Here is a 15,567-nt window from a genome sequence, read left to right as displayed (position 1 = left end):
TGGACTGCTCACCTGCGTCTCTGCTACCATATTCTCATCCGGTGTCAGGTGGACAGTGAAGGCTTCGCGCATCTCCCGCACCCCGTCGAAGATCACTTCAATTTCCACGACATGCTGGGTCTCTCCCTCCTTAAACTCGATCTCTGCAAGTTCACAACCACAGAGTCAACCTGTTACGTACGAACACAAGAAGTTTTTGTTGTGCTCCTTCGACGGCGAGACGAGAAACACATGCTACAATGTGGACCAGCCTACGAGTGTGCATTTGAATAAAATGCAACACAGTTTTAAAAAGCCACGTATTCTTAATACATGCATTACGCTCTGATATTTTCTATTCTACACTGTTTCATCCAGGAGAAAAATGTACTCACGAACTGCTTAATGTACTTGTTCAACCTCAGTTTGAAAAGTGCTGAGTTACGGGATGGACTACCCCCCGCCCTCGGACCGGGGCGTAACCAGAGAACCTGGTGTGTTCCCCGGAATTTCTGAGCCAACAGGACATAAGTCGGGTGAGCGTGCACGCAGGTGTGAGCGGATGTGAGCAGTGCTCAGAGTATGTGTATCTGGAAGAGCTGGCCATAAGATTGAGATTATACCCACATACCAAATTATACGACTTCAATGTGTTCTCATTGATGTCAGTCTTGGGAACTTGGAACATTGCAAAGATGAATGTTAGTGGCGTTTTCTCTTGTCCCGGTGCCTCCTCACCTCACTAGAAAGAACTGCTCCAGTGTCTTGGAAAATTAAACCCAATTCTGCGAATCCTTTTCAAGGGTTCCCTTTAAAATTCTGAAAATGCTGAAGTTCATCGGATTTCATCGAACGCACGAAGGAGTGGCTGACTGTACTACGAGACGTGGGTAAGCCATTGTGTGGTTGTACTACCCGTTTCGAGAAACGGGCTCCGGAGAGAAAATAAAGAAGAAAACTCACAGTCGTCCCCGTTGAGGGGACAGCGGTGGCTGCTTCTGCTCTCGTTGCGATTCGACCGTCACAGTTCTAAATTGTGAGTCCTTCCGAATGGGGCGGGGGAGAATGTGTCTCCAATATATTTTTTGTTCTCTACTTCTACTTTTTAATCACCAGTTATCAAAAAGTTCTTAAAAAAGTGAGCTAGTAAGCCAGACTCATCTTTAAAATTGGTTCTGTTTCTGCCCTGGCTGGTGTGGCTCAGTGGATTGAGTGCAGACCTGCAAATCAAAGGGTCGCCGGTTCAATTCCCAGTCAGGGCACATGCCTGGGTTGCGGGCCAGGACCCCGGTAGGGGACGCACGAGAGGCAACCACATGTTGATGTTTCTCTCCCTCTCTTTCTCCTTCCCTTCCCCTCTCTCTAAAAATAAATATAGAAAATCTAAAAAAATTGAAAAACAAACAAGATCGTTTCTGGACACAGCCCTTCCCCACATCAGCAGCAGCACATTCTCGCATCTGCGATCCCTCACGCCTCGGCAGGGCTCCCGGGTCCGGTCCCCAAGGATGGAAACAGCTGGCAGCTGGCCATTTCTGGCCCACCGATATGTTTGGTTTCATCTCTGTGATATTGCATTAAAAATAGTTTCTAACACTTAAAAATCAGCAGCTTTCACAGGAAAGTACCCATTTTTTACTTCTTTTGAACTTTCCTGCCTGCTGAGCTGAGCTGTAACGGCATGGGTTTTCCTTTTGCTTTCTCCCCCACGCAGAGAGCAGACTTTCTGGCTCAGTAGCATTTTCATCGCTCCATTCCCACCCTCCCCTCACGTCAGGGACTGTGGCTGCTGGGAGCGAGAGGCAGGAACTGGAAACCAAGTGGAGAAGGAGAACTCCCAATACTTCACAAACTAAGTTTGGGACGTCAATTTATATTTGTTCTGTTGGCAAACAACTGGGGGAGGGTGGGAGAGAGAGAAAGGCCCTGACTGATTTATCGTCATTACTAACATGAGTCAGTGGTGAACTGGTGTGGGCACTGGAAGAAGAGAGTTGGCGGGGGGGAGGGCACCTGAAACGGGTCCCTAAGGACCCAGACTCCACGGTCTTTGTGGTTCGTATTTTACCTCGCCTTCTTCGCTCCCTGTTAGCACCAAGTTTTCCAGCTTGCAGTTTCCATTGCGGGTGTTCCTTAAATTAAGCCAGAGACCCTCTGTGCTCCCGCGCATTCTCAGTGTAACAGAGTATTCCAGGGGAGAATAGTCAGTACCCAGTTTCCACAGAGGAGGCAGGAACCACAAGCCACCCAGCACATCTACTCCGAACGCCCCTGCGTCCAAACCCACGTCCCTTCCGAGTCAAGAGGGGAGTGTCCTGGCAGTAAGTGGCCTTGTTTCTGCTTTTCTGAAGGAGATCAATGTACAGGAGTGTGCACAATTTAGTTCCAACTCCAACTGGATGTTTCTCACAGGTTTCCTGGGGCCCCTGGGGGAGGGGCCCCCGGGAGTCCGGCCCGAGCCTCTGTACCTTCCGACACAGGCAGGTAGTCTTCCCCGGAGGTGGCCGAGCCGTCCTTGGTGTGGACTCTCACGACGGAGACCCTCGAGGCGTCTCCCTGGCGAACCACTGGGACTCTCACCACCGCCGACTGCCCGGGGTCTTTAGGTTCTCGGACGCTGAACTTGGTTTCTCCGAATTTGATGACAGTCTCTACAGTTGAGGGAAACGGGGACAAATAAAATTGTCAGGGGACAGTGTGGCTTCTCCGTCCCCCATTTTCTTTCTGGGGCAGGAGCTGAGCTAGCCTCCTTGCCCAGAGTCGCCAGAGGGGGCGTGTGTGTTAGGAACGACTGAGCGCAGCCCCCCAGCTCCTCACGACCCAGCCCCCAGGGAGTGCATGCTCTGGGCCCTCTCGACATGCCAGGCAGTTTGTGGGAGTCGGAGGGGAGGGAGCAGACTGCTGGCCCAGGACCCCACCTGCTCCCAAGGGTGTAGGGCCAGAGGGGAGGTTATGAGTGACTGGGAAACGGCATTCTCCAACGTCCACTTCCAGTTTTAGTGGTTTACTTCATCCCCTATTTTACTTAGTCTTTTTCTTATTTCTCAATCCCTTTAAAAGCCTAGTCGAAGAGAGGGGGCAGTTTTCTAGGCCACCCGAAACCGCAACCTGGAAGGATTTCAGCTCCCAGCTCAAAGCCGAGCACAAGAAGCGACTCCTTACGATCGGCATCGTCTCGGATCCTTATCAGGGTCTCATTCTGCTCGCCCACGGCAGCCCCGAAGGGTGAGTCGCTGCGCGGGCTGCCGAGGACCAGGCGGAGCTCCTCCGTGTCCTCGTGCAGTGGGTCGTCCACCAGCGTGAGGATGCAGGGCTTTCTGGTCTCGCCTGGAACCGTGGGGACAGCCGGTCAGTCACGGCCCAGAGGCCCAAAGATGTGCCTGCGACTAGAATCGAAGTGCCGTGTGGCCAGGGTGCCGCCTCTTCCTGCTACACCCACAGCCGGACACCAGCATCGGGCAGGAAACGAGCCTTCGGCAAATATTGGACGAGCAAACGACTAAATGCTGACTCCCTGCCGGGACAGGCCGCGCCCTGTACGGGGGCTTCTTTAACATCGGCCACACGTCTCAGAAACTAAGGGAAACAGAGCGAACGTCCACCTTGTTTATCGCATTCAGCCACCTCTACGGGCTGGTCACTGTTAGTTCGGCCGCAGTGCTGGTTTCTGGAACAATTAATCACTGGGTCAAACCGACCCTCTGCTTTAGCGCTCTGGATACAGATTAAAAATATGACACCTGCTCCTTTTCATCTCTGTCATCTGAACCCTGAGTATCTCCCCGCGTTGGGGAGTCTACGTACACCCCCACCCCCGAATACCAGTGGAATAAACACTGGACACAGCGCTGCAAACTAATCAGCACGTTGATACAGAAACCAAAAACGAGGCTCATTCGACCTGCCACCATCTACCTCCCCTTGTTATCATTCAGTGCACACAAAATGATGTCGTACGCTTGTGGAAGCAAAGAATTTACATGTCCTGCCCTGGCTGGTGCGGCTCAGTGGGTTGAGCACCAGCCTTCGAACCAAAGGGTTCCCAGTTCAATTCCCAGTCAGGGCACAGGCCCAGGTCCCCAGTAGGGGGCGCTCGGGGGGGCAACAACACAGGGATGTTTCTCTCCCTCTTTCTCCCTCCTTTCCCTCTCTCTAAAACAAATAAATAAAATCTCTTCAAAAACCCTCTGATATGTCTCTGCTGTATATTAACCAAATCTCGGCTTGCTCAAATTCCAGTAAACATTTCAGGCTCGCACGCACCGGGGAGGAAGGTGATGAGGGAGCTGTCTGTGTTCGGGCGCTCTTCGAAGTCCGCCATCACCTGCGCGGAGCCCTGCCGCGAGTAGCAGCGCACGGAGGAGCGGTGCCGCAGGTCTCCCGTCCGGCGCAGGGTCGCGACCACCTGCCCCGCGCTTTCGTCCACGACGTGTTCTCGTTCCTGGAACTGCATCCGAGGCACTGCAGAAACGAGAATGTCGCACCGTGGGGGCCGGGGGGGCCCCGATGACACGCGTGTCCAGAGACACGGGTCAGTGTGAAGAGCAACGCAACAGACGTGAGAGCCCCTGGAGCCCCGTGTCATCCCTGCCCCTCCCCCGCCCCGGGCTCTGGCTGTGAGCTGACGTGCACCCGGATGCTCTGAGCCCCTCGTCCTGGAAGCTTTGCTCTGCCAGCTGGTGGAGGAGGGGACGCAGTGCAAGGCTAGGAAGGGAAAAAGCAGATGTTCGAGATTTTTTTCTGTATGGGTCGCTTCATCATGAGCTGCTCAGAATTTTTTATTTTTAATCTCACCTGAGCACATTTTGAGTGAGAGGAAGGGAGACAGGCAGGCAGACATCGATGTGAGAGAGAAACATCAATCGGCTGCCTCCCGAACGTGCCTCGAGTGGGGGCCGACCCCACAACCCACAACTTGGGTTTGTGCCATGACCGGGAATTGAACCCATGGCCTTTCAGTCAGTGGGAGGACACTGCAACCAACCAGCCAATACCAGCCAGGGCTCGGAAGTCTTTCATGTGAGCACCACTCGGGACTGTGCCCAGTGTCACAAGCAGTTTCCCCAGACCATGTTTCGAAGGCTGACAATGAGTATAACGTTACACACATACGTGAGACACTCAGGGGACAGCTACGCCACGTCAGTGAACCCCAGGTCTCCTGGAGACCGGGGCACGTATGAGGCTGCTCAAGCAGGTCGAGATAATCACAGACAAGACCAGGCGGACCCCCTCATGAGGACGTGCTAGAGAGCCGGCCGCGAGCCCACGGCTGGACGTCTGGGAATGATGCGCTCGGCTTCCGCAGGGAACCATCAGGGTGTTGCGTGTGAGGGGTGGGCGTGTCTCATGCGGAGACGTGGGAAACAGCCACAGGCACCCAAAGGTCTACGTGGCCCCCCTGTGCTTCTGCTCGTCTGTGACGAGGGGGTTCTTTTTTAATTAGAAAGTATTCATCCTGGCTGGCACGGCTCAGCGGATTGAGTGTGAACCTTTGAACAGAAGGGTCACTGGTTCGATTCCCAGTGAGGGCTCATGCCTGGGTTGTGGGCCAGGTCCCCAGTAGGGGGCGTGTGAGAGGCAACCACACCTTGATGTTTCTCTCCCTCTCCTTCCCCTCTCTCTAAAAATAAATGAATGAATCTTTTTTTAAAAAAGTTCTCAATTGCTGTGATCTCCAATATTATCGGTTCTTACTTCGCGCCCTCCCTCCCCCGACTCTTCCGCGACACAGAACGACGACACAGCTATTTCTGAGTCAACAGACCTGGCAGCTCTGGGGAACTAGCACAGGTATGGAAGCCCGCGTTCATTTCTTTCCTCGACATTTACTTAAACCCGAGCTCATCGTGCCCCTTCTCGCCGACGAGCAGACACTCACGGTCCGAGACGGAGTCGTTGATGGCGACGGTGGCCTTGCCGGGCTCGCCGATGGCGCCGTGCAGGGGCATGCGAAGCACCAGCTCGAACGTCTCGACTCCCTCCAGCACCGGCTGCCCCAGGTCGTCCAGGATGACGACGCGGACCGTCTGCACGCCGACGCCGGGCGCGAAGTCTAAGTGACGGCTGATTCCCACGTAGTCTGCTCCGGCTACGACAGGGACAGGACAGTCATTCGTCTGGGGCTGAGGGACTCACACAGGGTTAGGACCAGCAGCTCTCGAGGGTACATTCAGAATTCTTTCAAGAAAGGAAGCACAGCATAACACTATAGAATGCTCATTGAGCGCAAGGCAGAAGACTCGAGTCTGCGGTGGGCCCTGAGCTGGCCGACCCCGGACCAGGGTCTGAGTTTGCTCTGTGATCGCCGCATTACTCTAGTTTCGGTGACTTCTGCGTTGCGCCCTACAGTTTCTCCACCTTTATTTTGGAGTTCTGAAATGGAGCTGCTAGAATCAGGCCTAAGGGTCAGTACCTCCACCAAGCGTGATGATTGTAAATCATATATCAAAGAAATACATTCCTTTAAACTTCGTACGTGTTAGTGGAACACCTGCGTCTCTCTGCGGGTGCTCCCAGAGAACGCCTTCCTCGGGGTGCGGCGGCTGGTTCGAGCTGCAGAAGCACTGTCTGTCCCAGCTCCCCAGCCACCTGCGCCCCATTCGGGGACCAGCCCCTCATTCTCAAGGACGCATTTGGGCTCTGGTCTCTGGCTCAGCAGTTTTCAGACCGCAGGGTACCCACCCAGTGTCGACAGGTCCATTTATATCTAACGTGGTTAAACTCAAACTGTTTTCTAATCTTCAGGTCCTACGCCCACAGAGACTTAGACTGGGGGATGGGCGTTCAATGTCATTGCTTTTCTGTTTTTTCCGTAACTTCTAACACCCACTCTGTATCAGCTTTACCTCCGCACGTGCACTATATCTGAATGTTGTACCTGCCATTCATTTTTTAAAATCTCTGTATCTGAATCCATTGTGGTCCTTCTTATATTTTTTCCTCTCTGCTTCTTCGCCTTTATTCTCATCCCTGTCTATCTTTGATTAGAATTTTCTCGTGTAAAACAACTAATTGGGCCGAACAAATGCCCGTTGGACACTAACTCCATGCAAAGCACTGTGCTGGTTCCACTTCGGGAAAGAAGTTGGACCTTCGGGGTGACGTGTGCAATGGGAGGGGCCCTGCTTGCTGTGCGTGATGGGTGTGTAAGGCACGTCCAGTGTGCGTGCGAGTGTGTGGCTGCTGCAAGACGGAGTCTGTGTTGTCGGGGGTTGAGAAGGGAAACAGGGGAGCTTCGAACCCTGGGCTTGCCCTGAACGCTACCATCAACTTTCTGGAGACGTCGTTCCAGAATCTACGGCGGGCAAGTGCCAGCCGGGGCAGCTTGAACAACAGGTGGGGAAAGCCTCTGGGCACGAAACACAACCGAGGCAGGAGCCGGGCTGGAGCGGCACACCTGCTTGACCCTTCAAGGTCGTGAGGCTCTGTGAAGCCGGCCCGACGAGTCCCGTGTGTGCGATGTCGTAACACGGGACAACGTCAGCTTTGCCTCGTGCGGAGGGCAAATCCGTGGAAATCAGGCGTGGGACCGAGTCTCTGACTAATGCGTGTTTGACTGGACCTCTTCACAGCCTCAAAGCGTGTTTGCTTTGCTTTGCCTCCCGCACCGCGATAGCGTCAGGGGAAAATCCGTCCCGCCGGACTACTTCACCAGGGGTAAGGGATTCTAGTTTTGACGGGTGCCGTGTCCTGGCACGCTGAACAGAGCTGACAGGAGAGTGCTCACCGCTGGCGGACGGAGGGTCGGTCCTCTGAGAGCTCAGGGTGACGCTGGAGGCCCCGGACAGGTCGGTGCCCCTCCTCCACACCTGCACCTCCACGCAGCCCGCGCTCTCGTCCACGGAGTACTCGGCCTCCCCGAAGTGGAAGGTGGGCTCTGTGAGGGACAAAGCGGGAAATGTGCCCGTTAGTCCGTTTGTCTGCCTCCAACTCTACTGACGGACTCCGAGGAAGAGTTAATGTCGTTACATTGACGTCCTTACCCTGCCACCTGTGTGCCCCGCCACCAGATGTGAGCAGGACAACATCTCCCGCCTGTCGTTACCGGGTTGGCCAAGAAGTTGGCTCGTTTTTTTCTGTAAGCTGGCTCTCATGGCGCTAAGTTTTCTTTAACTTCATTCAAAATAATGTTAGATTTTTATAGTGACAGGTGTGCATATCCACGTGCATTTAAAAAACCTTACCAAAATTGCTGAATTTTTGTGTGGTCATTGTAATATTGGAGATGGAAGAAAATAAGCAACATTTTTGGCATATTATGCTTTATTATTTCAATAAAGGTAAAAATGAAACTGAAACGCAGAAAAATATTTGTGCTGTGTGTAGAGAAGGGGCTGTGACTGTCGAACATGTCAGAAGCGGTTTGTGAAGTTTCCTGCTGGAGATTTCTCACCGGGCGATGCCCCGTGGTCGGGCGGACCAGCTGACGTTGACAGCCATCCAATCGAGACATTAATGGAGAATAATGAACCTTATACATGAGGAGACAGCCAACATACTCGAAATATCCGGGTCAACAAAGTGATTGGTGAAAACGAGAACTGTGCCCTCTACCTCATGGGCCGCTTGGTGGACCCAGTGCGTGGCTCTCAGGTCAGAGAGCCTCTGTTGGGGGACACCACTGCCCACGGAGAAGGGCCAAACGGGACATTCTCTTCTCGAGGCAGGGGCTGCGTTGTCCCCCACACACGTGGCTTCTTGGAAGTTTCGCTGGTGAAATGGCACCAAAGCGAAACAAAACGCATGAGGCTGAAACCCGATGAGCTTGGCCCCCGAGTCCTTCCTCTGGACACTCTCCGCATTCTGGCGTCTCCCTGTCCCGTAGACTGGGCCTCCCTCCAGGGACTTGGGGGCTGTTGGCCCCTGTGGGGCCAACGCCTGCTGGGGTAATGGACTGAACGCTCCCGGTGATGGTCGGGCCAGGAGACCTGGGGCAGACAGGACGTGCCTGCAGGTCCCCTGCTCAGTTTGGGGGTGGCCTGCACCAACTGAGGTCCCAGTAAAGAGATAACCGCACACCCAGGGTTTTTCGTCTGTCTGAAATCCCCTTTGGAGATGGCGTTCCCCCCAGTTTTGGTGATGGGTGGGCCTCCCCATCACTTTCTGTCTGATGCCACTGCTGACCAACAGGCCCCCTCGTGAGACGGGAGGCAGAGCGGTCAGCTGACTCATACAGAAAACGGATAGAGAATTTTGTGCACTCACTTGGAAAAACGTAGTTGGGGCAATTTTCAGTCTCGCAGGAAGTTACAGAAAAAACAAACAGTATCAGCTTCACCCATGGGCAGCTTACAAGTAACCACTAACCAAGACAAGCTACCTGAGTGCCTGCACCGTTCGGTGAGCTGCCCTTTGACCTGGGACACATCATGCAGCTCACATCTGTGGTCCTCAGAACCCAAGGCCACCCAAGGGATGGNTTTCTGTCTGATGCCACTGCTGACCAACAGGCCACCTTGTGAGACGGGAGGCAGAGCGGTCAGCTGACTCATACAGAAAACAGATAGAGAATTTTGTGCACTCACTTGGAAAAACGTAGTTGGGGCAATTTTCAGTCTCCCAGGAAGTTACAGAAAAAACAAACAGTATCAGCTTCACCCATGGGCAGCTTACAAGTAACCACTAACCAAGACAAGCTACCTGAGTGCCTGCACCGTTCGGTGAGCTGCCCTTTGACCTGGGACACATCATGCAGCTCACATCTGTGGTCCTCAGAACCCAAGGCCACCCAAGGGATGGCCACCATGTTTTGGGTGACCTCTCTGAGTCACCAAACCCACGACGCCAAACGCAACCTGCCCCCAGGGCCCCGGCCGGAGGAAACCCACTGTGTGCACGGCCCCGGCCGGAGGAAACCCACTGTGTGCACGGCCCCGGCCGGAGGAAACCCACTGTGTGCACGGCCCCGGCCGGAGGAAACCCACTGTGTGCACGGCTCCGGCCGGAGGAAACCCACTGTGTGCACGGCTCCAGCCGAGTAGGGATTCTTCACTTTCCTGCCCCCAAAATGTCGCCTTTGGTAAAACTGGAAAACGCTGTTTTCTTCTTTTCTTCTTCATGTGAGGGGCCTGACAAAAAGCACAGAACGCCCCCTGAACTCCCGCATGGCACACGCCAAACTTGGAAGGTGTGTGTGCACGTTTGGTCTGCCTGTGGCATCCTCACCCCCTGGCCTTTCGGTGTGGCCGCCGCCGGGACCCTGAGCGTCTAGGCCTTATCTTGCCCAGCCGGTGCAGGCGGCCGCGAAACACGAGCCCGCACATTCCTGACATTCCCCTCCTGCCGAAGGGCAGAGGGCAGGGCGCGCTCTGGAAAGGCTTGTTGTGGCCAGAGGGCAAAGCCAGGCCTGGCTGCGTGTCTTTTAAAGGGTTCTTAACCATTTCGCCACAGAGGCCCGATTCTCGGTCTCTTCCCAGTTCTGGTGAGCGACACATCCCATGAATTGGGTGTCTGAGTTCAGGGACAGCGCCAGGACCTGTGTGTGGGGTGGGGACGCCTGCTGCGGACTGCCCACACGCCACTTCCTCATCTCTCCGCTCCTCGCTGGCACACGCCACACACGGAGCTGGCTGGAGCCACGTGAGGGAGCGTGTCAGCACCAGAAACCAGACTGGGTATTTTTATGTTACAGCTTCCTGTGTACTTCTGTAAAGAAAAGAGAAAAGGGAAAAAGGAAACGAGAGTCCTGTGTGATAGTGTGAAAACTGTTACCCAAGCCGTCCTTCAGAATTAAGGGTAACGACAACAGTTACCAAATACAGAACACACATGATCTAACATACATGCACTACACACATGCGTGTGTCTGTCTGTCTGTCTGTCTCAGAGGGGGTGGGGACAGAAGGAGAGAGCGATGGGGAGGAGCACACCTAACAAGGCGTCCGACACCAGGAGTCACATGATGGGGCATCGTCACCTCCGGCAGAAAGGGGTGGGGGTGGAAAGAGGGTTTTAATCCTCAACCTCTCGGTTTCACTACAGCGTTCATAGGAGGCATTCGCAGAGACAGTTCTTTAAAATGAATTGTTGAAACTTTTTTTTATCCTCACCTGAGCCCATGCTCATTGATGGTAAAGAGAGGGAGACAGACATCGATCGGCTGCCTCCTGTAGGCGCCCCGCCTGGGCCTGAGCCACACCCAGGTCTATGCCCTGACCGGGAACTGAACCTGTGACCTGCTGGTTTACGGGACGAGGCTCCAACCAACCGAGACACCCGGCCAGGGCTAAAGTGAATTTTTAACTTATCAGTCGATTTAAGCTATTCATGTGATTTCTCTTCCCATCTGTGCGGCACGCACCAGGAGCAGAAAGTTGGCCTATTAGTCCATTTCCATCACTGCAATTAAAGTATAAAGTGATTAACCACGAGGAAATGAAAACACAGTTTTTATAAGAAAAACAATCTTGCCAACTGCCAAGTTTCTTGCGCCGTAAATGAGGAGGAATGGCCAGACCGTGTACGGCACCTTGGTCTCTTCTCGTGTAGCTGAACGAGAACTGAAAAGCATGATCATTACTGCTTTTAAATTTCTCGGTGCCTTATCGGAAATCTCTGGAATTTAAGTATTGTTTATAATTGTTACCATTTGGGCAGAACCTTGTGTGACACGAGAGAGTTAAAGACCCTTCCAGCAGGGAACTGCATTACAGACGTCTTTGCAGATGAACAGTGGTGTGTTCCTGGAAACTTTTAATTGGCTCTGAGCAAGAGAGAGGCAGAAAGGGTAAACGCGTGGGGACCACCAGCCGCTGGGGCCCTCGTGCAAAATCCCTACCAACTGCCTGTGTTGGCCAATTACTGTAATCCATGAGTCGGTCTTCAGGAGCCTCTCTTGGAGACTACTCGGATTTGTTTGTTTTTGCCTAGGAGCTTGGTATACACCTAAGTGAGCTGTAGACCTTTGTCTGCTAGTTTTGGAAATAGCGACATTACCATGTAAAGTAAATTAGAGAAAGCCTGTTTGGTTCTGTAGTGAGATCTTATAGACACACTGGGCTTCGTAAATTCTTGGTGTGATGGGGAGCACAGTCCCAGGCTGAATATGAGCCTCTGGAACGAGAGAACAATGAAAAATCCCCCCACGTATGCCTCAGCCCACACCGCGTACCACCACATGCCAGCGCCCCCCCTGCCCCCCGGGACATTCCTGAGCAGCGCTCATTCCCTCCGCAAAGGAGAGAGTTAAGTGCTGTCTAAACAGGGTGTGAGCCCAGCCAGGGGGATTTTTTATTTTTATCCTCACCCGAGGACATTTCTGCCTTGCTTTTAGAGAGGAAGGGGGAGGGGGAGCCAGAGAGAGAGAGAGAGACATGAACTGGTTTCTTGGAGGGCCCAGACCCCCAGGGACCAGGGATGGAAGCCCCTAGCCAGGGCGGTGCGAGAGAGAGGCCCAGCTGGCTACTGCGATAGTGCGAAGTTCACAGGGGGCCGAGTGCTGTCCCCTGTGTGTGTCCTCTGGGCTGTGCCCCTGGGCACACCAAGGAAACAGATGGAGGCACTGGCTAGCGAAGCGCATTCTGCCTCTGGGACACTTCCACGGCGCAGCCGGGATCATGTGGGTCTCTCACAGACGTTCCCGGTGAGGGAACCTGGCTAGGCGGAGAATGGAACGGAATAAAAGGTCGCCGTAGGCTGGCTCGTGGTTCGGTGCTGAAAACGGCACAAAGGAACCTTCTCAAAGCACCTGCAACTCCGGCCTCTCTTCTGGGCTTTGGATCTTGAGAACTGGGCCCACGGTCCTGGGTCCTGGGTCCTTCAAGGTCAACCGTCCACCCAGCCCCTGCCACCCTCAGTCTGAGGAGGACCCTCCAGTGCCAGCTCCTTGGTTCTCTCTGCTTACTTGGACTTGGCCAGTGCCACCTGCCATTCGAACTCGCTAGGAGAGGCCACCCCCTCCCTTTCGCTGAAACCTGGTACTGCTCTCAGCACTGCCCGCAGACTCCCTCATGCAACGTGACCAGCCCCTGAGCCATCTGGCCGCAGCTTGCCTTTAAAATCTCGGGTTTGTCCCTTCCCACACGGTAACAACCCAGTGTCCCAAATAATATCCTCAGCGTGTCCCTTCCCGTCATCACTATGCCACCACCCTTCCGTTGTCCTTTGGAGCACGCCTTCCCTCCCGCCCATCTGGATAACTCCGGCTCCTTCCCGGCGTTTGCTAGGGGGCACCTGCCTTCCCCATGGAAGATGCCCCCCTCTCCAGGGTCACTGTACCGTCGTAGCCACTCCGCTGGGCTTTCAGGAGGAACTGGGGCTCCTTTGTCCCCTGGGGTCTTCCCAACATTAGCACAATCCACGAGAGTGACCACCGAGTGAAAGAGCGTCACCAGCCACAGCGAGTGCACGGAATAGATTGGTCTCCACGCGAGTGAGTGAGAGAGGGGCTGTCTCAGCACCAGGGGCCCCGCTGGGAGGAGCGGCCCTCCCCGCAGCAGAGGGGCAGCGGGTGGTCCTTCAGGCCTGGGGCGGGCCCCAGGGAGAAAGCGGACTGAATTGTGACGAGCTCCAGGAGCAGGGCTCTTGGCCTCCTCTGTTCAATGCTCTCCCTCCGGGGACTTCCTTTCAGAGGCGGAGAATCATCCCAGGAGACGTAAGAATGAGGCTGACGCTGTGCTTCTCCTCCAGGGGGTGCCCCTGGGGACCAAGGGCCTCCTTTGCGTTCTTTCTTTGAAACAAACTATATTTTTTTAGAGCTGTTTTGGTTCAAAGCAAAACTGAGATGGTCCAGAGATCGCCCATAAAGCCCTGCGCCCACACGCTCGCGCCGCCTGTGCCGTGAAAAGAGCCTGCAGGTGCCAGCGGACTGCCTGGCGCTTCAGCTCCTCTCCGTGTGGTCAGGGAGTCATAACTGGCCGTCCCTCGCCACACCGACTGTTTGGAAAGCAGTGTCTTCGTTTCGCCCTCGCGGCCACCCCGCGGCAGCGGTGTGTGTCACGCTAACCTCGCTCTCACAGAACAGGGAGGTGAAAAGGAAGACGAAGAGGTTCGTTCAAAGCCCCGCATCCGGGAACAGGTGGACCAAGCGCGTGCGACCCGGACGAAGCGACCTGACCTCACCTAAGGCAAGATGGGAGTTGCAGCACAGAGGGTCTTCCCAAAGTTCCAAGGACGAAGTTCTTGCCCAGCAATTCAGTATGTGGGGGTTTATCATAGGGAGATACACACACACACACACACACACACACACACACACACACACACACACGGCGTGTGTGGCCCTGCATTCGCACAAGGCCACCGCCGGAGACAAGCCTCCAAGGCACAGGGCGCTAAACTGCGGAGCGTTCATAAGGTGAAACACCAGGCAGCCGCAGGGACTCCCTCCTTTCTCCCCCACCCCATCCTCTCCTTTCTTCTGCGGCTCTGCGATCTCCCACCCCACACTCTGCACTGGTTTCCCGGGGGCGATGGCAGAGGAGAGGATTGGAGGTGATACGCCACTGCTTTTTCACAGCGTGGAAGGTTCCCCCTTCGCTGCTAACGTGCTGGGTAAGCACGGACAGAGCTACACTCAGAACGAGGTCAACACTCCTGTGGATGGAGATGACCACGTCACCGTGGTGAGTGGAGCCCCATGCAAGGGCTTCTGCTGGTGTCCAGGGCTGGAGCCAGGCGGGGAATGGACACCCGAGGCACAGACACCGAGCAGAAACACGGTTCAGGAGGGAAGGCGAGAGGCAGACAGGCTCGGGCACCGCGGAGGCGCGCAGTGGAGGCTTGTCAGGGGCGAGGAAGGAAAGTGACGGCCGGAGGGAAGAACGGCGGACGCAGCGACGCTGCGGAGCAGCGAGTGAAGCTGTTCCACCAGAGTACGACGACGGCACAAGTAATCGTGCTGATGGTTCCCAACCTAACGCTGAGACGAGAGCCTAAGACGACAGCCGTGAGCAGGTCCGCTGGGCGTTCGAGGGGCCGCTGAACCATTGCACCATCTGCGTCCTGTTCGCCAGAGCAAACCGGGTCAGACAGGCAGGGAGGCCCCTTCGTGGCACTGTGACTGCTGCCGCGGAAAGGAGAGGCACCAGCAGAAAATAAACACAGCAGAGGACAAAGAAGATCTTCTGACATACCAAGAAGCTGGGAAGGAGAAAAAGACGTGAAGGAAAAATCCACATGGAGAAACTTCAAGTAAAAAGCCCCAAAGTATCACTATAATTAGAGAAAATGTAAATGGATTAACTTCCTTATTTTAAAAAAGTGTGTTAAGTTGGATTATAAACAACATAAAAAACTGCAGGAAAATATGAAAACTACCAGGATATATGAAACACAGACTAAGCCGAGAGAGATAAAGCAAAATGGTAACAATAGGGGTAACAAAGGTCCAAATGTAATTTAAAGCAAAATCATTAAAATACACGAACTTTACACAAAAAGACAGCCCACTATGATTATAACCTTGAAATTGTATAGAAATGTATAAAGCAAAATAGAGAAGATTATAGAAAAATACTGATTAAAATATTTATCTCCTTTGCTATATATTTCCTACATACATTTAATTTGCTATACATTTAACATTTCCCCCTGCTTATTTTTGTAAATAGAAAAAGAAAGAAAAAAAACCTGGTGAACTTCCTTCTC

At 54.0% G+C, this 15,567-nt stretch overlaps 1 protein-coding gene across 2 annotated transcripts in view; it reads right to left on the bottom strand.

The window, feature by feature from the left end:
• The window catches only part of FREM2 (FRAS1 related extracellular matrix 2), a 101,829-nt gene that overhangs the window by 17,521 nt on the left and 68,741 nt on the right, over positions 1-15,567 (bottom strand). For both annotated transcript variants that reach the window (XM_037057689.1, XM_037057690.1), the window contains exons 7-12: positions 7,709-7,858; positions 5,861-6,070; positions 4,243-4,440; positions 3,142-3,306; positions 2,448-2,630; positions 13-143 (exon numbers count right to left, since the gene is read on the bottom strand). In XM_037057689.1, the coding sequence (XP_036913584.1) occupies positions 13-143; positions 2,448-2,630; positions 3,142-3,306; positions 4,243-4,440; positions 5,861-6,070; positions 7,709-7,858 (1,037 nt within the window). The remainder of the gene's footprint in view (positions 1-12; positions 144-2,447; positions 2,631-3,141; positions 3,307-4,242; positions 4,441-5,860; positions 6,071-7,708; positions 7,859-15,567) is intronic.

Source organism: Sturnira hondurensis, unplaced genomic scaffold, assembly GCF_014824575.4.
Source record: "Sturnira hondurensis isolate 20B ecotype Veracruz unplaced genomic scaffold, ASM1482457v3 Scaffold0009719, whole genome shotgun sequence".
Classification (NCBI taxonomy): Eukaryota; Metazoa; Chordata; class Mammalia; order Chiroptera; family Phyllostomidae; genus Sturnira; species Sturnira hondurensis.
This window is presented reverse-complemented; position numbering and strand designations above follow the sequence as displayed.